This window comes from Cladophialophora psammophila (assembly GCF_000585535.1).
Source record: "Cladophialophora psammophila CBS 110553 chromosome Unknown aczJe-supercont1.26, whole genome shotgun sequence".
In the NCBI taxonomy this organism is placed as follows: Eukaryota; Fungi; Ascomycota; class Eurotiomycetes; order Chaetothyriales; family Herpotrichiellaceae; genus Cladophialophora; species Cladophialophora psammophila.
Genome location: NW_006912947.1, coordinates 202758 through 227140, shown reverse-complemented (window position 1 = coordinate 227140; position 24383 = coordinate 202758). Strand labels below are relative to the sequence as shown.

The 24383-nt window shown below is 52.1% G+C and overlaps 9 protein-coding genes across 9 annotated transcripts; 5 read left to right on the top strand and 4 right to left on the bottom strand.

Annotated features, from left to right (window-relative positions):
• Positions 1-514: 514 nt before the first annotated feature.
• Positions 515-1720, bottom strand: A1O5_11509 (uncharacterized protein; the record flags this gene model as incomplete). Its single annotated transcript, XM_007752081.1, has 1 exon — positions 515-1720. The coding sequence occupies one exon, from the start codon at positions 1718-1720 to the stop codon at positions 515-517; it is 1206 nt and encodes a 401-aa protein (XP_007750271.1).
• Positions 1721-3047: 1327 nt separating this feature from the next.
• On the top strand, positions 3048-4641 carry A1O5_11508 (uncharacterized protein; the record flags this gene model as incomplete). The annotated part of the gene is made up of 4 exons (XM_007752080.1): positions 3048-3401; positions 3456-4205; positions 4255-4399; positions 4448-4641. 4 exons carry the CDS (start codon positions 3048-3050, stop codon positions 4639-4641), a joined length of 1443 nt encoding a protein of 480 aa, XP_007750270.1.
• A 1048-nt stretch (positions 4642-5689) lies between these two features.
• A1O5_11507 (uncharacterized protein) lies at positions 5690-6787 on the bottom strand (the record flags this gene model as incomplete). Its single annotated transcript, XM_007752079.1, has 1 exon — positions 5690-6787. The coding sequence occupies one exon, from the start codon at positions 6785-6787 to the stop codon at positions 5690-5692; it is 1098 nt and encodes a 365-aa protein (XP_007750269.1).
• Positions 6788-7166: 379 nt separating this feature from the next.
• A1O5_11506 (uncharacterized protein) lies at positions 7167-9117 on the bottom strand (the record flags this gene model as incomplete). The annotated part of the gene is made up of 5 exons (XM_007752078.1): positions 7167-8026; positions 8088-8318; positions 8382-8574; positions 8632-8947; positions 9011-9117. 5 exons carry the CDS (start codon positions 9115-9117, stop codon positions 7167-7169), a joined length of 1707 nt encoding a protein of 568 aa, XP_007750268.1.
• Positions 9118-10477: 1360 nt separating this feature from the next.
• A1O5_11505 (uncharacterized protein) lies at positions 10478-12926 on the top strand (the record flags this gene model as incomplete). Its single annotated transcript, XM_007752077.1, has 7 exons — positions 10478-11290; positions 11509-11554; positions 11610-11963; positions 12026-12048; positions 12173-12318; positions 12377-12417; positions 12502-12926. The coding sequence occupies 7 exons, from the start codon at positions 10478-10480 to the stop codon at positions 12924-12926; spliced, it is 1848 nt and encodes a 615-aa protein (XP_007750267.1).
• A 1037-nt stretch (positions 12927-13963) lies between these two features.
• Positions 13964-14594, top strand: A1O5_11504 (uncharacterized protein; the record flags this gene model as incomplete). The annotated part of the gene is made up of 2 exons (XM_007752076.1): positions 13964-14212; positions 14280-14594. 2 exons carry the CDS (start codon positions 13964-13966, stop codon positions 14592-14594), a joined length of 564 nt encoding a protein of 187 aa, XP_007750266.1.
• Positions 14595-15505: 911 nt separating this feature from the next.
• On the top strand, positions 15506-16029 carry A1O5_11503 (uncharacterized protein). The gene has a single exon (XM_007752075.1). The coding sequence runs from the start codon at positions 15567-15569 to the stop codon at positions 15747-15749; it is 183 nt and encodes a 60-aa protein (XP_007750265.1). The 5' UTR covers positions 15506-15566; the 3' UTR covers positions 15750-16029.
• Positions 16030-19640: 3611 nt separating this feature from the next.
• Positions 19641-21765, top strand: A1O5_11502 (uncharacterized protein; the record flags this gene model as incomplete). The annotated part of the gene is made up of 2 exons (XM_007752074.1): positions 19641-19755; positions 19805-21765. 2 exons carry the CDS (start codon positions 19641-19643, stop codon positions 21763-21765), a joined length of 2076 nt encoding a protein of 691 aa, XP_007750264.1.
• Positions 21766-22899: 1134 nt separating this feature from the next.
• A1O5_11501 (uncharacterized protein) lies at positions 22900-23538 on the bottom strand (the record flags this gene model as incomplete). Its single annotated transcript, XM_007752073.1, has 1 exon — positions 22900-23538. The coding sequence occupies one exon, from the start codon at positions 23536-23538 to the stop codon at positions 22900-22902; it is 639 nt and encodes a 212-aa protein (XP_007750263.1).
• Positions 23539-24383: the final 845 nt, after the last annotated feature.

Genomic DNA, 24383 nt, shown 5'->3' with positions numbered 1-24383 from the left:
GAATCTGAACATGATGGTGTGCATACGAGTACGTACTCCCCCCCGTTCTCTTTTTTTTCTCTTCTTTTTCTTTGGCTTGCACGGCGATCAAACTCCAGCGTCAAATCCGCCCTAACCTGGGTATCTCTCAAGAATGCTAAATGCAGGAATGGTGGCTGTATCCATCCCGAACGCCATCGCTCAAGGTAACATAGCACCTGCAGTATAAATAGCAGTGTCCACTGCTTTTGGCCTAGGTCCTGTCGTCGACGGACGAACCGTTGTTCTGTTGTTTTCGTATAACAAAGTGCAGCAAAAAAATCCAGAAACCGCATGATGCTGCGGTAGACCTACGCCCTTTGAAAAGTAGCACGCAGCCATCACACCAGTAGATTGTACAGATGTCCGCCTTTGACCCAGGTTTCGACACACCCCGAATTGGACAGGCCACCGACATAGCCAAGTCAAGCACCCAGAGCTTTTGAACAGGTACGAAAAATTCAGATCCGGGTGCCCTTAGCATGAAAGCATTTGCTCACTTGAACATACTTTCGAAATCGAACTCCATGTTCTCCATGCTCTCCATATTATCCATATTCGTCATACTCTCATTGCCTAGACCAACGTTCTCGTCGAAGTTCATGGCGTTGGCATTTAGGAAATCGTCGAACTCATTAGGACCCAAGGCTGGAAGACCAAAGTCATTAACACTGACATTGGGTAGCTGCTGGTGCTGGATCTGGGTGTTGGTTGCGTTATTGTCGACGCCCATCGCGCCTCGGACGGCACTTCCGCCACCGGCGTTAATTTGAGGAGGTAGCCCATTAGCCGTCGTTCCGGGCATACCGAAATTCGCGTCATCGCCGGTTTGATTCGCATATGATTCTAGGCCAGGCAGGAGGGAGCTTAAGGAAGCATCTTGTTGAACGTTGAGTTGTGAAGCGTCCGCACCAAATCCGTCACCGAGATTGTCAAGGTCGAAGTTCATGTCGTTGTTGGTTCCATCCATCATGTCTGCTGACGGTTCCCCGAACATCGATTCAAAGTTGAAAGCCTCGTTGGCCTCGGCTGGAGTGTCTTGTGGAGTCGGCTTAGGAAATTCCTCCGTGGTTGTCTGTGTCATTGTACTCTCGGGTTGCTGCGCTGTCTCGGGAGGCTTCTCCTGAGGCCTGGAAGCTGGTACGACAGCGGGGTGGGATGTCTTCATGTCTGTAGTCACGGACACCCTGGGCTTATCTGGCGGTTGAGGGGTCTTCTCTGCTGGCCCTGGAAGAGGTTGCGCGGCGTTGGTATGTGCGGCGACCGCCGGTGAAGGAGTTGGCTTCTGCGCTGGAGAAGGCTGTTGGGGCTTTGGCTGCGCTTGCACCGGACTCTCGGGCTCTTGTGTCTTTACGCGCTTGGGGGCATTTTCGCCGTCTGCGGTCTGCGCTGTCTCTTGTGCGTCTTTCGGCTCTTCGCGTTTCCTTTTCGCGCTCGCGGCACTGTCTTCTCTTGCTTTGGCCTCGCGCCGGGCTTTGTTCAAGGCCAGCTGACGCTCGAGATACCATTTTGCATCGAGGATCTGGACCTCGCAGTCATCCAAGGCGTCCTGGAACTTTTTGGCGGTTTCGGCGAGCACTGCTTTTGTTGACTGCGCGTAGTTCAAGGGATCTTTCATGGCGTAGGCGATGCGAGTTACTGAGCCCATGAACATTCCCTCGACCGTCTTCATCGGGTCATAAGGGGGTTTGGCAGTCGCCATGACAAACCGCAACGCAACTTTGAAACAGTATGGACAAGGGAGAAGCGTGAGCTGGAGTTGGAAAGAGATGCGGCGCGCATTTACTGGAGGGGGGCAGGAAGAGTCGCCATCCTTTTCAAATGGAAGGAGACATTTCAGAAATGAGATCAACTCGAATGCCAATGCTTTTTTGTTTTTTTTTCCCCCTCGGTTTTTTGAATGGTATAATGGAAACCAGAAGAAGTTTGGATGTCGCCGTGGGTCAGCACCAGTCGCGACTTTGAAGGGGGTGACCCTTCGGAAAATAGCCTCCGCAGCCCACAGGCCCGGGGGCCCCAAAACGGCGCCTCGGGACCTCTGGGCTCTAGCCGCGAGGCTAAACCACCGCCTAAATCGGGCGACGTGCAGCTACGGGGGGGGAGCATAAAGCACACCGAGCACGAGCATTCTGAATCTGAGGCCGGTGGGCGTAACAGGTTCCCAGGCGCCTAGGCAGCTATCACTGGCAGCTAACAAGCAATCAGTCAGCAGTAGGCAGCCTAGCAGCCTAGCTCACATTACTCTTTGCGGCTCCAGCGACGCCACCCACCACCGAACCTCTGCCTTCGACGCTGCGGATGAAACTCATTCTCTTCCTCCCTCTCCTCCACTTCTCTACCCTCCTTCAAACCATCACCATCTCCAAGTATCCTTTTCTTCCATCTCCTCTTCCATTACTTTTCGTCGTCGTCGTTCTTCCTTCTAGTCGTCGATTGGAATTTGTGCATTGCAAGTTGGGCGTTGGGAAAAGACCTCGAGCGATTTCTTATCTCTCCTTTTCCTACCGTCTTTCTCAGTCCCATCAGCTACATTACTTTTCTGTGTGTGTGCTGCGCTGCGTTGCTCTGCTCTTCAAAGTACTGCTACTCCTACTACTCCTACTGTCCAAAGATCTCAGTCTCCAGTTACTCCTCCTCAGCCGCCTGACATTCGTCTCGGCGCGACCTCTTTTGCGGCCATCTTACCTATCACGCATTCGAGTCCTTCCTCTCCTCCTTCCATCTCCCTCTCCTTCGACTCTTTGCGCTGCTCTACTGGACTTGGTTGGCTTGTCACCTTGATAGCGAGTTGTCTCGACGTTTTCCAAGCGAAATTTCCTTTACCTGCACACGACCCACTTATCGCCATCACTCCCCGCAATAGTCGTACCCAAGTACTCGACCACAAAATTTCAAAAGCACCTTCACGAGCTTCTGTCTGCCATTCCGAACATACTATACCCCTGTTCTCGTTCGAGTCATTTCCGCCTGGTGCGCGCTTGTGATCTCTTGGTCCTTTCAGAGTTGTCAACCAGTTTACTTTGCTCAATATGACGGAAAGCATTCCCCCTGCGACCCTACCGCCACCACCTCCAACCGCAGGCGCCCCAGGCTACGATGGCGCTCCTGGTAGCAATGGCCATACCACCACCACCAGCATGGGACCTCCAGCGCTGCCTCCGGTGGTCATACCGCAGAACAATAATACTGTCCCGTCTCCGGTCACCCCAGGAACTGCCCTGTCGCCCTCCTCCGGCGGCGTCGTTCGAAGAGCGGCTCCAGAACCAAATAAGAGGGCGCTTTATGTGGGCGGCCTCGACCCTCGAGTTACCGAGGACGTTCTGAAGCAAATCTTCGAGACGACGGGCCATGTGGTCAGCGTCAAGATCATCCCAGACAAGAATGTGAGTGGGTCCCATATTGGCGTGATCTTGTCCCCACTAACGTAAGGCCGTTAGTTTAATTCCAAAGGCTTTAACTATGGCTTCGTCGAATACGATGACCCTGGTGCTGCCGAACGCGCCATGACCACCTTGAACGGGCGTCGAGTACATCAAGCTGAGATCCGGGTCAATTGGGCGTACCAATCCAACTCTTCGAACAAGGAGGACACATCAAATCATTTCCATATCTTTGTCGGGGATTTGAGCAACGAAGTCAATGACGAGGTTCTACTCCAGGCGTTCTCTGCCTTTGGTTCGGTTTCCGAGGCACGTGTGATGTGGGACATGAAGACCGGTCGATCTCGTGGTTACGGGTTTGTGGCCTTCCGCGAAAGACCTGATGCGGAAAAGGCTCTGGCGTCCATGGATGGAGAATGGCTGGGCAGTCGCGCAATTCGCTGCAACTGGGCGAACCAGAAGGGTCAGCCGTCTATCTCCCAGCAACAAGCCATGGCAGCAATGGGCATGACGCCTACGACACCCTTTGGCCACCATCACTTCCCGACTCAAGGCATTCAGTCCTACGAAATGGTCGTCAATCAGACTCCCACCTGGCAAACAACGTGCTATGTTGGCAATCTTACGCCATACACGACCCAAGCAGACCTTGTTCCTTTATTCCAGAATTTTGGCTACGTGGTGGAAACCCGATTTCAATCTGATCGAGGCTTTGCGTTCATCAAAATGGATTCGCACGAGAATGCGGCAATGGCCATTTGTCAATTGTCAGGATACAATGTCAATGGCAGGCCGTTGAAATGCTCCGTAAGCACGAACAGGTCCGGTTCCTCCTGACAGCTGCTAACTCCTCCAGTGGGGCAAGGACCGTCCTCCTACTGGTCAATTTGATACCTACTCGCCACAGACCTCGATTGGTTCTGCATCCACTCCCGGTGGCTATAATCCAGCCTCGCCGTACTTTTCACAATATGGGGGTCCCGGACCAATCACACCGCAAGGTATGGTAAACTTACCCGCTGCCGCGCACGTGGCTGATGAGATTCTAGGTCCAAGTCCTGGCGGACGTGCTGCCTGGGATTCAAGCCATCTCGCAAGTCCCTATACTGCATCTCCCCAGTCCGCATTCGGTCAAGTCCCTCCGTCAGCTGGGGGCTATGGACGCGGTCAGACAACCCCAGGAGGAATGTTCCAACAGCCCCCACCATCATTCGGCAACAATTACCCAGGATATCAGGCATAACTTACGAGAGGATGGGGCGTATTCTTTGAATGTGTGCGATAGAGGATGAGGACGGGTTGATTTCCAGATTGGGCATTGTGTTTCCATACTTGGCCCTCTTGTCATGGTGGCCTCGTTGTACACGCGGAGACCGACATTGATGCCACTTGTCTTCATCTGCATGTGCTGGTGACCTCTTCGCGAGTCGGGCTATTGTGATTAATACTAACCTCGACCGTTGTGCGCAAGGGCTTGATGAAGCCACTATTTGCCGTTGTTTAGGGCATCCATTACGGTTTCATTGGGGTTGTTTTCCGAGGGAAAGATACTGCAAATGCATGTGGCAATCATGGTATGATGAGCATTGCTACTCAGACATCGGGGGCCGAATGGAACAACATTCGCAAGAGCAAAGGAGTTCGTTCCCGGGACAAGCATGGGTGCAGCAGAGCAGTCGATCATCCCCACAATTAATTGTAGTTCGAGAAAGACAGCTTCCTGCAGGATACCCTGTGTGGATATGACATTTAATGAGAATCGACCATTGAACTTGCGTTATGATGCTACAATGGACGGACAGGGTGTCAACTTGTTGAAATCGAGAACCCTTCTGCATCCAGAGCCCAGCCTTGTACAGCCTTGTGCAGCTTTTGCTGTTGCCGCTGGTGCTGTTGCGCCAACCTTCATCACGTGATTGCACAACTCGGCCGACTGGTGAGAAGGCTTTTGACGAGCCGTGACCAGCTTCACTGTCACTCAGCTCAGAATCAATCAATTTTAGCCGTCCAATTCCGCTCAATCGAAACCGATTTCACGGCTTCGCCGCAAACCTGAATAAATTAGCAACGGATCGGAATGCTCGAAAAACCAGTCAAAGCCAGCAATTTGATGACATTAGAGACGACCGAATCACTGAACAAACATCCAATTCATCGAGAGGTAACCGTCGCGACAGGCCAAAACTCCGACAGCGCCCAAGGATAGCAACCCATTTTTGGTCATAGCACTATTGACGGCCAGTCTGCAAGCATAGGGTAACACTGATCTCACCAGTGCAGACTCTCTTCTATCACCGCCCAAACACCCTCTTCATCTTCGCGCTGCCATTGTCCTTCTTGTTATAAGTGGTGATCTCTCCTTTTGGACTTATCTTGTGTGTGTCACTCAGCAAAGTCCATCCGCCTTCAACAGCTTTTGGATAGCCTTCCTGGAACTGGATGTCCCGAATGGGAGGGGGTACTGTTCTTGTTTCCAACTCATCCAACTCAGCTTCTAGCCTGAGACCCCTTTCCCGCTCTTCATTTCTCGATTCAGTCATGGCATTCAGGTCAGCTTGTGTTCGTCGGTATGCTGCTTCTTCTTCATCTCTCGCCACAGTGATTGTCTTCAAGGCGGCCTTGGTCTGTTTGTGTGCTTCCTGTTCTTGGTCTCTGGATTCAGTCACTGCCTTCAAGCTAGCTTTGGTCTGGCTATGTGCAGCCTGTTCCTGGTCTCGCGATTGAGTAACCGATCTTAAGGCGGCCTTGGTTTGGTTATGTGCAGTCCGTTCTTTGTCCCCGGACTCAGTCGCTGTCTTCAAGGTGGCTTTGGTCCGGTTGTGTGTGTCTTGTTCTTGGTCTCTGGATTCAGTCACTGTTTTCAGAGTAGATTTTGTCTGATTATGCGCAGCCTGTGCTTGATCTCTCAAGCTAGTCATTGCTTTCAAGCTGGCCTTTGTCTGGTCATGTGCAGTCCGCTCTTGATCTCTCGATTCAGTCATTGTCTTTAAGCTAGCCTTTGTCTGATTGTGTGCAATCTGCTCTTTGCCTCTCTCTTGAGTCATTACCTTCAGCTGAGTCTCCACTTGCTCTAACTTCGACTTGATCTCGAGGAGCTCTTGCTCTCTGTTGGAATGCTCGACTTTGAGGCTGTCTAACTCCAGGCCCTTTTGGTCCAGTTGCGTCTGGGTCTCAGTGTGCGCTTTCTCTTCCGCTCTCAATGTCATCAGGCAGCAAGGGCGAGCTTGCTCATCGCTTGAAGGGTTGCCTCTACGGGCTGCTTCGATTTGAGCCTTCAACTTCAGAATCCTTTGGGGTCTCTGAAGTTCGGCAAGTTCTCGTGACAGACGTGCCTCTTCCTCGACTGGCGTTTCAACGCCCTCACCGCTTGAGTTCGGTTCGCCAGGCATCACGGTTGCAGTCACGTTGGATCGTGGTCTCGAGGCTGTCGGAATTTGTGCTGTCGAGGTATTGTTCACAGTTCAAGAAGCTTAATCGGCAGATATTTCACGGAACTCAGACATACATAGCATCTCGGCACATCTTATCAAATCGAAGTTGGAGCCCCAATTCAGCTGACCTTGGGAAAGATGCCTGTCTTTTGGGGGTATGCATGAGGCTAATGCACCCCTACCCAACCGGCGCACCCGACAATCCGAGCCAGCTAACAACTTCTTTCTTCGAGCTGAGCCCCGACGGTCGTCATCAGGCGGTGTTGATGAAGAAACATGTTTCAAATTTGTACAGAGCATGGCATTGCGGCTCTGCTACCCAGTCCCGAGGCTACCCCTAGTTGGGAAGACTACTTAGGTCCTGGAATCCAAGCTGTTGCTGGTTCCAATCCCATCGCCCTACCATATAACCGTCGGAATCTTCCTTGAAGCCGTCGCATAACCAAGAATCGATGCCCCAGAGCGCCGAATCCATCACGACCATTATCTTTGCCATGCCCTGTGCTTTCTTGATCACCTCAACCAACTTTTGCACCAGCAGGAATGATCGGTATTCACACTGATCAGCCCGATCCAAGATGATATAAACCGGCTCCTCTAAATGGAGTTCGGTAAGCAGATCGCTCAACATCTTGAACATTGTGTTCATAACCTCGTCACCATCATCCTTCCAGGAGGTTCTCCGTGCCAAAGACAGGAAACTTGGGTTTTGTCGCAAAATGTCGGGCTTCCACGCTGCGACCTGGCAAGCAAGGCTCAAGATGGCTTCCTGGACGCCGCATTTCTTGGAGAGAATCTGTGGGTGGCAGGAGTGGAATGCCACGTGTCTGTTGTCGGCAAGCTGACGTTCGGCAACATATATGGCGACAGGGGACAGCCATGAGCACGTGCTTATATTGGTTCGGCCCTCCATGAGGCTGGTGCCGCCCAAAAGTAAAAGGCAGGAGTGGGCGCAATCCAGCCAAACACGGTAAGACTCTTCGTTTTCCAGAACATCCAGGGTCATTTGCGAATACCAGCGAGCGATTTTGCCGGGTTTTCCACCCACCAGCGCAGGGAATGCTCCTCCGAGGTTTCGCTTGCAGGACTGTATGTTTGTATGGTCGCAAGATTCCGGCACACCGACCAACTCGCGGAAGTTGACCAATTCCTTCTGGTCTCGTTGCATCTGTTCCTCCCGAAGGGTTCTGCGCATTCCTAAAACCCCAAACGGCAATTAGTTTCAGAAGACGACGTGGTGGATGTGAAGGGTGCATACGGTCAATCTCTGATCGTAACTCGATGTTGAGATCTTCTAGGGATTTCATTTTTTGGTGTAGTTTCTCGTTCCCCCTCAGCAATTCCTCGTTCTGCATTTCGATATATTTAGCCCTGCTGTGGAGGAGAACGGTACTCTCGAGATTGACTTCCACGAGCTTGTGCCGAAGAGTTTCGATTGACTTGATGAAGTCAAGCTCTTGCTGTGGAACTCCAGCTGCGAGCATTCTCACTAGGAGCTCGGTGTCAGTGATCTTTCGCAACCGAGAATGCGGTAACGACAGGAGCCACCTACAGGAGGTATTCATATAGTAGAGCACGGCGTTTCTGGCAAAGACAATTACATCCCTGTATGCTTCGGCCACCAACCTCTCCATCTGCGCCTCTGGGTAGATGTCGGACAGGAGGTTCAATCGCGGGAATGAGTTCTGAAGCTCACTCAATGCCTTTGCAATCTTTTCGTCGTTTCCCGTCTTGTTGACCACAACCTTGGATACATATTAACCTTCAGAACCTGAAACAGTAAGAGAAGGGCCGTCATTCACAATCAAGAGGAGCGAGAGCGTTCCATATGCCAGATTTCCATATGGAGAGCTTGCATTTTTGACCACTTCCACGATGCCTGAGTACGCTGTCAGAAAGTTGGAAAACCGGGTCACAAATGCCTGGAACGCGGTCCCAAATCGTCTCGAGCCGTTCCGTCGTCCCTGGAGCCAGTTGATGTACGCTGCGTTCGCATCCACTATCTGCCTCTCGACGTCTTCCCTCGTAAATTTCATCTGGGCGACGAGTTGAGCATCGAGGCTCTGCTTGAAGACAGTATCATCTTCAAAGACTGAAATCGCAGGTTCCAAGTTCTGGCTATAGTGGAGGACGAGATCAAATCAGTCTCATCCGTCTCCATGACCTGTGGTGAAGACTTACGTTGCAAATTCGCTCTGACTCTCCCTTCGAAACCAGTTCCTCTTCAGCCTCGATGCCGACAGTCTTGAAGTCATGGAAATACGACTAACGGTGCCATCTTCATACATGATTGTTGGCCACGAAAGGACATGCGATGCTCGCCAGCTGCATGGTGCCAGTACAGATGCACCCCGTGGTCTTCTTTTTTCAGCTGCCAGCAACCTTCATCTTATGCAGCATTTGCCCACCAGGCTGGGCAATCCCATCCGGGCATCATTCGGTGCCTCACAATCTGTCAAGAAGTCGATTACGCCCAAGCGACTTGCGAAGGGAAAAGACTGTCAAGGGATGTGACGACGCCCTGATGTGGGCATCAATAGGAAATGTGTTCCATTGCCATTGGCCATCCTATCAAGGCAGCAAGAATGTGGCTTGGACCGGCTCACTCTCTCTTCGCTGCCGCCAAACTCAACGGGGTATGTCCGTTTTACGTACTTCGAGCTCCTTTGAGATTGGTGGTCTTCCCACTGTGCTTCCCCGTCAATGCCTGAAGAGCGGCGCAGTCCCTACCTCATGCACGCCAACCTCTGAGGACAGCCGAGATGTATCATGAACGCGCAGCAGCTGTCGAATAATCAGCCTCCTCACCTTTGAGTGAGTTTAGTGGACCCCGGGTCCAGCGCCGAAAGGCGCAATCCTTCTGGCCTTTGAGCATCGCCCAAAGAAGATCGTGGATCTTTTGGGACATTCTTCTGGACTGCTCAAGCTTCGTTTCGTCTCAAAGATTTGCTTTAGTTATCTCAGCGTCCTTTAATGCGTCACTTGGGGAATCATCGCCTTCAATCATCCCCAAATTCATAGCTGCAGCTCAGAGGGAAATGGCCCCAAACACATCCAGCAAAACGTCCCAGGTACCACAGGTCTGCCGAAGTGACCATCAGGCCTATAATGACGCACAAAGGATCCTATCGCCGCACCGCCCGCAGCAACTCCGGCACAGGACACCTCAGCACCAGGGCCAAAAGCGAATTCAACGCAGGCTCGAAAAGAAGAGCTAGAACAGAGATACATCAGCCTTCTCGAAAAACGCGTTGAGTATCTGCAAACCCTCGTTGATTCGCACAATGCGGAAAAGGTTGGAGGACTGCTTCACCTATGTGGAAACGGACTTGCGTTGATGGCATTTCTTTCTTTAACTAGGAACTTCAAGCTCGGCTACAGAGAAAGCAGAGTGATAGGTCGGACATCACCCTGTCAAGGGTCAGTCGAGGAGAAAATACCACCGACGGAAGGCCCTTGGTAGCCAAAGCTGAAGAGAGGTCTGAACAACAAATGGTTTGTTCTTGTATCTCACTACGATCTTGTCACGTTGGTGGACAGCGTTTTGTGACTCACGCCGCTTTCACCTAGACCCCCGACCCTCCCGAAGCTTCGAGGTATGCGTATGTCATGAGCAGATGGGATGGTAGAAGTGGAGGCCGCAGGGACATGGAAATCGGTCGCTGGAACGAGCTTGAAGGAAAAGCCCCGACGTCCAAAAGAGCGTTCACTTTCCGCAGAGTGATGGATCTAACTGATGAGAAGAAATTCAAGTATTCCGAGGTGGATATCGAATCTCGGGAGCTTCGTGGCCTACTGAAAAAGGTGATTGGAGACTCATACCCGGGCCAAAGTTGGGAAGGAAATACTATCAATTTGATAGCTCCCTTTGCGCCTGTTGTTCATTACTGGAAAGAGCTCTCTCGTGCAAGCAGAGAAACTGACGTCAAGGACAGCCTCGGAATCAAAGCAGCCAGGAGAGATCTCAGCAATCTCCTCGAGTGCATATCGACATGTACTGAGCTGGAGTCCTACTTCAAAACTCGGGAGTCAAATTTGGAGTCCCACACGATCACTTACCAGACTATCTGGACGTTGTTTCGCCCCGGCACGTTGGTCGTGGCGAGGCCCTTTATGAACCTACCTCAGGTGTTTGAGGTGAAGACGTCTCCAGATCCGTGGGAAGACCGGAGGCTGAACATCGAATGCTGGGGTTACGATTGGAACGGTAAAGAGATAGTGAGAGTCACCTTTGAGTTCCCTCTCGAGAGATTCAGAGGCACCAAGGAGATCAGCTCCCTTTTCTGCTATCCCTTGGAGTTCTACAGAGACGAAAATGGGAATTTCGACCAATCTCTCCGCAACGAGCTGGTGAAGAGAGGTCAATGGTTTCTCGAGCTATGCAAAACAACAGGGGCCAAACAAATGTTTGAATACGACGGTCAAGCGCTTTCTAGCAGGAGGAGCCTCGCCAGGACGAGTGTAAGGCATAAAGTTCAAGGATGCTCCGTTGAAGGGTCTCTTACTGACATCGCATGCCATTAGCCTGATGCTGAAAGCAAAACACCTTCACTATCTATGAAAGATGAGGCGGACTTGTCATTAGCTGCAGAGTATCTCATCCACAAAACTTTCAAGGCACGCTTCCATTCTTTCTCGGTTGAAACAGTGGATTGCTGATGTCAGTCTCTTCGATTTAGGTCAAGGGACGATATATTGTCGATGCAGCTGCCTATTTGCAGTTTGGTATGCAAGTTTGCAGTTGTGGGTCCTGCGTAGAGATAGCTGACAGACGTGACAGGCCCTGGCATTCCATTACTTGGAAAGTATGAGCCCACAGATGTCGAGCCTTTCAGTCATCCCCACGACGAGCAGGGTGTCGGCGAAGATGAGCACCAGTGTCTCCTATATCCACCCCGGATTCTTGGATATGCGACCCAACAGAAGATGTGGGCCCAGTTCAAAGTCCAAGACACGACCGCCGTGCCCACTGACCTCTCCACCGCGTTCGAGGACAAACTTGAACTGGATCGAAATGATAAGAACATGATCAAGGCGCTGGTAGAAAATCATGAAAGCAGCAAAGACGCAAGTCAAGCCCAGGTGAACGATATTATCGAGAGCAAGGGCAAAAACCTCGTTATACTATTGCATGGTAAAATCCATCAGCGGGTCCAGGGCCGATGAACGAAATATGTACTAACAAGTATTTCCTAGGTCCTCCAGGTGTTGGCAAGACTGTAAGTATGTGGAACTCGGTTGGTTTCAAGACCGAGATCGGAATTCGCTTCATGTCCCTAAATATCAAATTTTCTTTGAGGAAACAGAACCGGAATGACTATGTTGCCTGACTATAGTGAGCAGCTTACTGCAGAAACCATTGCTGAGGCCACGGGCAAACCACTTTTGGTCGTCACCGTCGCTGAAATCGGGTTGGACGCGTCAAAGGCGGAGAAAAGCCTGGAGCAGATATTCTATCTTGCCGGAGCGTGGGAGGCGATCCTTTTGATGTAAGTCTCCGAGAGCAACCCAGGACTCCCTGCTCCACTGATACCCAGACATCGTTAGCGACGAAGCAGACGTCTTTCTTGAATCCCGTTTCGTCATGGGTGATCCCAACAGAAACGCCTTAGTCTCAGGCAAGTGATACTCCCACGAGACCAAATGCCGCCGTCGCTGATACAAACCATCAGTTCTGCTCCGAGTGCTGGAGTACTTCGAAGGCGTCATGATCCTGACGACCAATCGCATCACATCCCTTGATATTGCCGTCCAGTCGCGTATCCACCTCGCGATCCGGTACACCGACTTGACCAGGGAGCAAAAGATCAAGATCTACAACATCTTCCTCAGCCAGCTCATCGCCGAGGGTAAGGTGGACACCGATGGCATTGACGATTGGATCAGATGGGTAGGCTGTGAGGCGGAGGTCAACGGTCGCCAGATCCGCAACATCGTGTCCTCGGCATACTTGCTGGCACGCAGCCGCACCCAGAATAGAAACCTGAAGAGGGACGATTTGCAGACGGTCAATGGCATCATGAAGAAGTTCCAGAAACAGTTGGAGACATTGACGGTGGCTGCGAGAAAACAGAATGAGGGACAGTTGCCCTCCTAAGACAGACCTGGAGATATTGGTATCCTTTGACCCCTGGCAATCCTCCAAGGTTCGTTGTTCCTGGGGAAAAATAGCTCACCGATGACATGTTTCGAGGGTGATGCGGCCCTGAGTGATCTTCAGTGTCTTCCAGGAACGAAGTCCCTGGTGTGTGCTGGATCCACGGTCATATTTTGCGCCCTTCCGTATTCACTGATAGTTTGTAAAGTGTGGCTCTTCTTCATTAGTCGACAGGTCACTGGTCCCATGGAGATGCTGCGAGTCTGACGTGAATCCCAACACGATTGTTTAGTCTTCACCCTTGACAGCTCAGCGTCGACTGGCATCGTCAACATCGTCAAGCTCGAGCTGGGATACGTGTTACATCAGAGCATAATGATTACAAAGGGATGAAGCCCAATTGGTCGGGGCTGGAACCCTTCAGTGGCTACAAGATGTTAAACTGTATTATTGTCATTGGCACCATATGCCTCGCAAGCGGATGTTGATGCCGATGGCTTTATCGTCATAACAAGCACATATGCAGTCAGCCCGATTGTCCAAAGGAGGAAAAGGATAAATGAAATGCACTTGTCCTGCCTCGCCCAGTTCCAAATTGGCCATCATGGAATAGTAATCTATCCTGGAAACCTCAACGTCTTACCATGTCAACTACTAGTGAACTGGGGCGAGGCTACTAGCCATGGGCATCAACTCGTACGGCGGTGGGATAGCCTCTTCACAGCACGCACACTCAACCAAAGGAAGTTCTCTCTGTTCGTAACTTGATTGATTCCTTGATTGTCATTTCTCTGAATGATAGTCCCCGAGGACTGTATAAGAAGAACCCTAGTCTAGTGTCGACGCCCCAGCCAATCATAAAGCTATCCACCACTTCAAACTTCTCCCATTACACTAGTACTCGCCCTCTGTTGCAAAGGGTGTTTGTTGCCTGTCCCCATTCCACTCATCTGGCTCTGCCAGGAGGCTTCGCATTCATTTCTCAGCGACGCTTTCGACATGATACTCCCCGCTCTGTCGATGCTGCTACGGCGAACATGTCTGCGGTCAATGCCTCTACGGTTTCGGATGCCATTAAACATGATCATGCCGAGTTGAAGGAATGCTACGAAAACATCCTCCGTACACAGGACACCGACTCCAAGATGCGTTGGCAGAACCAGTTCACGTGGGAATTAGCTCGACACTCGCTTGGAGAGGAGCTTGTCGTCTATCCGGCCATGGAGCGGCATCTGGGTCAAGCGAGTAAGGAGATGGCTAACAAGGATCGCAAAGAGCACCTCAAGGTAGGTCGAATTTAACAAAATCTAGAACAATCTCCGACTTTCACCGAAAGGTAACGTGAAAATATAGGTCAAAGAACTTTTGTACAAGTTCCAGAAACTCTCGCCGTCGGATCGAGGCTTTGAACCGCCCATCAGGTCGCTCTGGTCCGAGCTAAACCAACACATCCAGGAAGAAGAGTCCCACGACCTTCCGGCTCTCGAGAAGACCTTGGCAGAGGGTGATTCGAAGTCTATGGTGAGCAGTTTCGGGCGGATGAAGATGTTCGTCCCCACACGCAGCCACCCTTCGTCCCCAGACAAGCCTCCATTCGAGACGGTTGCGGGACTGATGGCCGCACCCATGGATAAACTGAAAGATCTTTTCCGACGGTTTCCAGAGTAATCGAAAGGGGCGGCTTCTTGGCGTTGTCACCGAGAAACGTGACACCGAGATACCGATATACGATATTCCCATGATGGAAATGACGGAAATGTGGTTGCAACGAGGCTTAGCCCAGGGGTATAGGTGAGGCTGGTTGGGTCGGTCCCTCAAGGGCCCCTCCAACGGATTCCAAATCCGGCGCCAATAGAAAGTCAATTTGTCTCAAGGTATCTGATGCGTCCAATCACCACTCCTATTTGCAAAAGAGAATACCGAATAGTTGGTGGAAGATCGACGATGATTTTCAGGTTGATATGATATATAGAAGACCGGATTTTCATCGTCCGCCTTGGCATATGTTTGGCCATCGTCTGAATCGAGTTTCCGCATGGACAGAGGCAATGAATGGGGCTTGACAGGTCAATTGGATGAATCATCACCACGACGAGTCAAACAAGGGGTTTGCGTTCAAGGGTCGTCAAAGAGAAAAGCAGGTACAAGGCAGGAACATGTCTCACCTCGCCCTATCACCCGGTCTAGCCCTTTATCGTTCCTGTCCAAGAGACCAAATTAGAACAGGCCATCCTCTCCCGGATGATTCGCACAGCAAGACCGTGGGAGGCATCCCTGTGGCGTCCGACACTTTTCTCTTCCAGAAGCAGCAGCACTTCAATTGATCCAAGCTTCTTGAGAGAATCACACATCCCTGTGAGTCCCAGCTACGAGAGCATTGCTAGATCCAACACAAGGCTTGTTCAAAAAGCGGTGCATTCGGCTACTTTGACACAACCAGAGACCTGACCAAGGCTCATTTCTTGAGCAGCGTCGACCTGCGAACCCCCGCCTCCGTCCGCTTTTCGACTGTTACGCTGGGCAGAGAATTCCCCGACACGGTGCACAACCCCAGCGAATTTGCCATCAAGTTCTCAGCAAACTGCCCCTTCATGGCGAGCTCGTATGCGTCTCTGAACTTCGACGGCCCGTTGCGCGTCGATGCCAACCACGCCACGAACCCGCAGTACGCGCCCAACAGCTTTGTGGACAAGTGCCGTCCGGACGCCGCCGAGGCTCCCTAAAAGGTTGGCGACAACACCTGTCGCGCAGGTCGCATTTATTTCACGAAGGCCCCCCTCACCGAGTACGACCAGCCCAGAGACCTGTGCGAGAACGTCATGAGCGACAGGGAGCGCGAGCATCTGCACTCCAACACGGCTGTCATGTTGTCCCACGTCAGTGAGCCAATCATCCAGATCAAGTATTTGGTGCAGCTGTACAAGATCAAGCCAACCTACGCGCAGGCCGCGTACGAGGGGGCTCACGGAGAAGAAGTTCGAGTCCGCCGAAGTCGAGAAAACGGCCGACGGCATCGAAAAGGCAGGACACTACGACAAAGTTCAGGCCCACTCAGGTCTCGGAGAGGTTGGTGGGGTTGCCTGCGACGGGCGTGTATAACGCCGTCTAAAAGAGAGGCAACATGGAGTGACTTTTCCGGGGGCAGATTTGCGCAGATGATGATGAATGACGTGAAGGTGGTGCTACCGCTCCACCACGCAATGCCATCATCTCTACTCAAGCATGCACAAGGCAGATGATATACGAGGAACCTTAACAAGGAAATTCATAAGTTGCCGCCTAAGTAAGCAAAAGAATACTGAGTACTGTACTGGGGAAGCGGAGCAGAAATGACCAAGCGGATTTCTCTTCTCGTATCATAGACCCTATATCTCTTCCCCCTCCCTTTGAGGTGGTATTCTAGATTCTCTCGCCGATCTCGACTGTGGGCGGTGCGTATAAAGTGAAAGGTGAACGTGAGAGGTGAGGATGTCCAAGCGTGCGAGGTACCGAGTAGTTCATATTGTGGACCAGGTGGAGGAAGGCCCGCACGTGAGCTCGCCCGTGACCTTATACTGCCAAGAAATTTGTACCCAGCACGTGGAGACGCGACCTTTGAGGCGGGTTTCCTCACGCGTGGCCTGCGTGTGACTATTTTCCTTCGTTCAACGTGACAATGTAATGCTTCTATAAGCACAGTGTCAATGACGGGTTCTTCATTGCTATACTCTGTAGAAACTCCTGCTTCCTCCCTGTCTTGTCACCTCTACTTTTCATGCGACTCTGTTCCTCCACTCTTGTCGTGCGCTCCCCGACCAGTGCATTGAGATCTCCAAAGTCCTTCGTCAATGCTATCATGCTTGCCCGGGCAGCCAACAGACATGCGTCCTCAACCTCCAACGAGAAGAAACAATCTCCATTGCAATTCAATTCCTCTGCGCTCAATGCTCCCCGGGAGCCTTCATCGGGTCCTCTGAAGAGAAAGCTGGATCGGAGCATGAGCACCTCCAGCAACCTGGGATCTCTCCATCAGCAACATTGGTCCAATGAGAACATGCCTCTGAGCTTCGTTGACCTCACAGATAGTGTCGAAGACACGTCCGACGTCCGATACCCTGACCTCCATTCTATAGATGCTGTGTCTTATCCTTCGCTTCCTCCGGTCCCAAAAGGCTCCGCCGCCGCGCCGGCCAGTAGCACCGAAATCCCGTGGTCGTCGTCCCCAGCGCATCACTATGAAAACCCAACCACGCGAAAACTGCCACAAGATATACCGGAGCCACGCCTAGTGGGACCAAACAAGAAAAGAGCTCTCCCGGCGTCATTCACGTCGCAAGTCTCAGCAGCATCTCGGGATGGAGAAAACAGCAGAGCGCAGAGCAATTTCAATGCCAATGGCGAGAACACCGCCAGATTTGATAGATTCAGAGCGCCAAAACCCTTCCAGAACGCAAGCAGCCGTGACAAGGCGTCCCTAGCAATGTCGGACATGTTAGACAAATCATCATTCGCCCGTCATCGAACAAATACGTCGCTTTCAAGATCCTCATCTGACCGCACGGCTCCGTCGTCCGCAGAGCCTGCCGAAGCAGGAGCGGCAACGTTTGACAGAGTCGTCCCGGAACCTTTCTTAAGTGACGAGCAGAAGGGTGTTATGAAGGCAGTGATTGACGAAGGGAAGAGCGTGTTTTTCACCGGGTCTGCTGGTACAGGGAAATCAGTTCTTATGAGGGCGATAATTTCCAAATTGAAGCACCAATACAGGAAAGACCCTGACCGGATTGCAGTTACGGCGTCGACAGGCTTAGCATCGTGCATCTTGGAGGGACAGACGCTACACAGTTGGTCGGGCATTGGGCTTGGAAAGGAGCCTGCGCCTGAACTCGTCAAAAAGATCAAACGCAACCAGAAATCGAGACAGAAATGGCTCAGGACCAAGGTTCTCATCATTGACGAAGTATCCATGGTTGACGGTCAGCTTTTTGATAAGCTCGAGCAGGTGGCGCGTACTATTCGAAACAACGGTCGTCCGTTCGGCGGTATCCAGTTAGTTGTCACTGGTGACTTTTTCCAACTTCCTCCTGTACCTGACAAGAATTCTTCGGCCAAGTTTGTCTTTGAGGCGGTAACGTGGAACACCTGCATTCAGCATACGATCCTGTTGACCCATGTCTTCCGCCAAAAGGACGAACAATTTGCAAAGATGCTCAATGAAATGCGGCTAGGCAAGATGAGTCCTGCTACTATCCGAGAGTTCAAGTCACTTTCCAGGCCCTTGGATTTTCGTGATGAGCTTGAGGCGACCGAGCTGTAAGTTTTCCGCTGTGTAGTAAGGCAGCACGCTAAAATGCACAGGTATCCTCGCCGCGAGGAAGTCGAAAATGCCAACCAGAATCGCATGCGAAAACTGTCTGGCCAAATCATGACCTTCAACGCTGTTGATTCGGGCATCGCTGAGCCTAACACGCGAAAGGCGTTGCTCAACAACTTTATTGCTCCTGAGGTGTTGGAGCTGAAGAAAGGCGCCCAAGTCATGCTGATCAAGAATATTGACGGGCAGCTCGTCAACGGGTCCCTGGGAATCGTCCAATCGTTCATGGATGAAGGTACGTTCTTCACCTACAAGGATGATGAACCTACATTTCTCCTAGCGCACGAGCCCGGTGACGGAGGCGATGACAGTGATATAAAGGCAGCACGTGAGAAGATCCAGGAAGCTAGATTGAAAAACTCGACCACGAGCGGCGAGCCTAGAAGGTTGTGGCCCATGGTGAGATTCAATCTACCCGACGGAACATCAAGAAGTATGCTCTGCTGCCCGGATGAGTGGAAGACAGAATCCCAGAGCGGCGAAGTCCTTGCGAAACGAGTTCAAGTACCTCTAATTCTAGCATGGGCACTGTCGATTCACAAAGCCCAAGGCCAGACACTGACACGAGTCAAGGTGGACCTTGGGAAAGTGTTCGAGAAAGGCCAAGCCTATGTCGCGTTGAGCCGAGCACGAACAAAGGAAGGCTTACAGGTGCTTCGGTTTGACGAACGGAAAGTCATGGTCCATCAGAAGGTGTTGCAGTTTTATTCCAAGCTATCTAGTCATGAGACGTTGGGGAAGAAGGGGGTCAAGAATGAGTTGATCGATGAGGATGACTTTGGAGATGAGTTTTCGGTCGAGGAGATGCTCGAGGCTGAAAAGCAGATGTTGAGGGCCGGCGCGATGTAGCAGAGTGGCCTGGCAACGTGGAGAGAACTCGACGGAATGGGCGAGCACCCAAAGACGATGTTGACCGGAATGTGCTGAGCAAGACATCTCGTTGTGGCTCAAAGAGCCATGGCACCGACATGAACAAGTCTGTAGATATTCGATTGTAGAGCACAGTCTATGACAGTCTGTGATGAATATCTGATGTGCGGACTATGGACTATGGACTATGGACTATTGACTATCGACTCTTCGGCCTTATTTAATATGCTCGTGTGCGATGATGACGAAAGAGGAAACACCAAACTTGACTTTTCGGCAAGCACAGACTCGAGTCGTCGGGCATTGATTTGCCCTGACAAGGCACTCACACAGCAACAACGTCCTCGATCCTCGCAGGTGCCCCAGGACATCAACTTCTCATCGCTTCAGACGATCTTGTACTTATCGTCCTTACTTTGCGCCATCTCGAACAGCATGAACATCTAGATCTGTTTCACTCCATCTGCTGCACTCGTTCCTTTCCTCCCTTTACCATGGCCTCCGACTTTGTCGGCTACACCATCTTGGTCACGCTGCAGAATCCTCCGCATGCCCAGGTCCAGGGTGTTGTGGCCAATGTCGTCAATCAGAAGCTCTTCTTGCACAATGGTAGGCTTGAGCCCTGTTCCCGGCTCGCTTTGCTGACCCTGCGCGGCAGTACTTCTATGGAATGGCCAGCGGCTCCCCTCATACGCCATTGAGTCCTCCGCCATCGCAGACCTCGAAGTGTCACCTTCCCAACCATCCACCGTCGAAGAGGAGGAATTGACTACACCAGTCGCCGCCGCCGCGGCCGAATCCCAGAAACCTCTATTTGCCTCAGCCCTGCGACAGCAACAAAATGCGCCCGCGTTCGTCGACCCCGCCATCATCAGCTACACAAAACCGCCAGCCAAAGTTGCAACAATGCCGGCAGTCGTCCAGCCCCCGCAGCCAGTGTCTCCGATTATGATTGCTGATGGGGTCGTGAGCAGCCCATCTATACGCTGGCCACGCAATGGCAACATGGGTAACAGTTCCGTATCTAGTATCGCTACGGCTGTCCCTAAAAAGACCGAGAAAAGGAACACTCCCGCCAGTGCCACTCTTACAGAGCCGTTTGATGCGTTGAGTCTGGGGAACAATGTTGCCGGTCCAAAATCGACGCCAGCGGCCATCAATCAGCAGAAGACGCAACACGTACCGTCACAAACCGGCCCAGGCATCATTGACATGAAAGATATCAACAACGGCCCGCTAAAAGGTCAGAAGAAAGCAGGAAAAGGCAAGGGCTGGCGCCAGACTCCATTTGTAGAGGAAGTCCCTCGACAACCTAGAAAGAAGGCTCAGAGGGGTCGGAAACCCGCCGAAGAGATCAATGGCTGGGCTACCGAGGATGCCACCGACATCCAGGATATGGGTGATTTTGACTTTGAATCAAATCTATCCAAATTCGACAAGCGGCGAGTCTTTGACGCCATCCGGCAAGCAGACACCACGGCGGAAGCTGACCGGCTGGTGAGCTTTAATCGCAGGGCTCGACCTGGTACCAATGGAGGCCGAAACCTGCATTTCACCGAAAATGTTCTGGACATTCCAGATGGAAAAGACAAGGATCGGTGGAAGAGCGAAGCTGGGGAAACCGAAGATGAGTCGCTCGGGGGAGAGGGCCATTACAGCAGCGGCCGAGGGTCTAAGAGAGCCGGCTCTCGACGGCCGCTTGGTTCGAGAAAGGGCAGTGTCATACCCCCACACATTGATCGAACAGATTCGCCCCGGCCTTTGGCTCGGATCCAGACCTCATCACCCCTCAATGGATCAGTGTCTGGCATTCGTGGGACCTTCAAACTTCCCAACAACAAGCCGTGTCATTGCCTGTCACCACTGCAGATGCTTGAGATTGAGCAACTCTGCACTTCGGAACTCGGCCTCACCGAAGACATGCTCTCGGAGAATGCAGGACGGAGTATAGCAATGGCGGTATTCAAGATCCCCGAGGTTAGAAGTGTGGTGTTTCTAGTGGGCAACCACAAATCCGGTGCTAGAGCCATCGTCGCAGCCAGACATCTGCGAAACCGGAGGCTCAGGGTTACCATTGTCATCCTTGGGGGCGAGCGTGAAGAACTTCTTCTGGAGGTGATGAGAAAGCAACTCAGCATTTATAAGAAGGGCCAAGGGTACGTGGATCGCTGGGATGAATATCAAACCAAAGCCAGTGCAGGCGGCCCTACCCCCGATGTGGTTGTGGATGCTCTGCTTGGAGTGCACGCCACATTCGAAGAACTGCGGACGGATGATCAAGCAACTGTCCTGGAGATGATTCGTTGGGCCAATCGCAGCTCTCTCGTCCTCTCCATTGACGTGCCCAGCGGCTTATCTGCCACTTCCGGGCTATTGACAGAAGTGGATGGGCAGCCGCTCGTTATGAACAGTAAGCATATCGTCAGTCTGGGGGCTCCGAAGACGGGTCTTGCACATGGAATGGCTCTTGATGGAGGCGTGGAGCCTACCTGGCAGGTCTGGGTAGCTGATATCGGCATAACAGCTGCGGCGTGGCAGAAGCACGGGTCTCGCAGGAACCACGGAACAGATTTTGGGACGGAGTGGGTTGTCCCTGTCAAGTTTGTGGTGGGTGCATAAGGCTGAGACAGAGTAAATGGCGGCTCTTCTTGGTTGGAATTCGAAGTCAGGATGAGAGCTGGAGGAAGTCATCTATGTCTGTTATCTATTCGTTGCTGCGTTCAAGCGATGGGCCAAAAGCATATGGGAGGGGCATAAAGTGGATTGCTTTTGCTTTGGTGAAGACATTGTTCATCTTTTCTTGCTTTTCAGAGCCTGGACCGGACGGGATTTCCTTCTCCAACAAGTCCTCGCTCAAGCAGAAGCGCTTCAATCGACAGCTTTGCTCGAGCGGTCATTCGCTTCCAGGCCCGTTCGACTGTATGAATATAGGAATATATCATTTCTCTCGTTATCGGAATCTTTGACCACCGTCCTTTTCCGAAACCGATCGGACAATAAAAGAAAAAACAAAAATAAATCGTGTATCCTATTCTATCACTACTGGGAATCGGATCAACAGAGAAATAAACGGCACATCCTAACTAGATCAGAGGGCGACTCGATTAATTTATTGGCGGATCGATGAGCCTAGCTCCTACAATATCCATTTTGACGTGGTTTATTTCGTTCGAATTATCGAGCGTAGCATAGCATAGCATAGCAAAGCATAGTATAACATGGCATAACATCGTCATGTGCGGCGAGGGCGAGGCGAGGCGATTTGGGCGATGTACGGTGAGACGAATGGCTTCGGGGTTTCTTTTGTCTCTCTTCTTTCGTCTGCTCTCGTCTCCTCTCCTCCCATCCTGTTCCGTTCTCTCGCCGTTTCTCTGCACAGTCCGTGGTCCCCCCCGGTCCCCCTCTCCTCGTCCCTTCCGGTCCATCTTCCGCGCAAGGCTGCGACTCCGGGGTTCTTGTATACTCTCTCTCTCTCTCTGTTTCTCTTTCTCTCGCGTGCGCGCGCCCGTGTGTCTTTGACATCGTATAATCAATATTTCGCCCCATGTCCCCACAGACGAAATGCTCAGCCTATCTCCCTCGGTCTTGATCCGTTTTGTTGCATTTTCCCTCCGTCCGAAACCTCATCAGCAGGTGATAAATAATTCATTCCCCCCCCCCCCCCCCCTCAAAAATACAACCGCTCAACAATGAGATAAACCGAGCAGTCGGGCGCCTCGAGAGAAAAAAAAAAACCCCCCGGAACCCGTCACGTCACGGCGTAGCAGGATAGCCCAGTTCCTTCATCCTTTGGTACCACATCTCCTTGAACCGCCCGTGGGCCAACCTGTGCGACTTGTCGGTCGTGGCGCGGATGTAGTAGCTCAGCATTTTGTTGCATCTCAACTCGTTGGTCTCGTAGAGGTTGACGATCCAGCCGCGGCCGTCGCTTGCGTCCAGGGCCTTGACGTCGCGCGGCTCGGCGACCCGGATGCTGAAGCGGCCGTAGATGGTCACCCCGGAGCCCGGGTTCGTCAGCGCCTCCATGCCGTCCTTGGTGCGACGGATCGCGCTGTAATAGGTCAAGTCGGTGCTGTAGCCCGGGAGCACGTTGAGTTTGTCCGTGATGGCATAGTGCTGGAAGTCCTCGGTCGCGTACTCGGCATTCAGGTCGACTTTGAAATCCCTGGAGAGAGCCATGTAGTCGACCGCCTTTGGGTCCGAGGCCGGGATGTTGACCACGTTCGTGATCAGTGGGTTCAGCCGGGCCATCAGAACCGGGTCCGAGCACATCTTCAGCGCGAGATCAAAGCCGGCCTCCAGCACATCTTGGGGCGACTTTCCCTCTGGTGGGGCCGGCAGGAGGAGGTCGGTGATCCAGCCAGATTTGAAGGTTGTCTGCATGAAAGACATGGTTTGTCGTTCAACGCCGGATTGATGTCGGGTACGTGGTACTCGGTAGAGCGTGCGCTGAGCACAGGACTCTTTTGCTGTGAAAGAGTGATATTACTGTATGGCCCTGTCGGATGCCAGTTGAGTCCGAGCGAGCGGAGTCCGAGCGCTGCAAACAAAGGGACCAACTTTCGAAGACGAGTTCTGGCACTTTGCTTTGTACAGTCAGCAATCACCTCCGCAGCCCGCGCGGTATGTCGTTGCACAGGAACAGAAGATGTTGACACCGGCCGACAGCAATTGTGAAAGAAGAGCGTCGTCGTCGTCGCTCAGGATTTCAATCAAGTTTATTTGGCAGAGGGATACGAGGTAAGCGTCGGCGATCAAGGGAGGCAACTGGCCGCCCCCAAAGTTCGACCACCTCTGGGGCCACCAACGAAGTCGCTTTAGTGGTCGTGATGGGCGTGGAGAATGTAACGGGTAGTAGAAATGGCGGCGGGGAGGCAGGTCAAATAAAGGCAGAGTAATCTTCTATTATTGTTAACGGCTTTCTGGAACTATGCATCTCAGCCTTTAGGGCGCTTCAGCCGCAGAGGCAACCACGGGAGCTTGAACGTGGAATCAAGGTGCTTATGTTCTTATTTTCGCGTGGTGAATCTTATGGGAGGATGGTGTAAAGGCGCCCCGGCCAGCCACGGGCAAAGGGTGCCAGGTGGGGGATTAACTGAGCAAAAGTGAGATGCAAGTGAGATGCAAGTGAAGTGAGATCTCAAAATATCCCGCTTCTTCCCTCCGCCTCTCGCTTCTCTCTCTCTCTCTCTCTCTCTCTCTCTCTCTCTCTCTCTCTCTTCCCTTTGTCTCCTTCT

What these genes read in the sequence shown, in the direction of transcription:
- A1O5_11503 (XM_007752075.1), top strand. Translation starts at nt 15,567, where the DNA reads ATGCCAACCACGCCACGAACCCGCAGTACGCGCCCAACAGCTTTGTGG.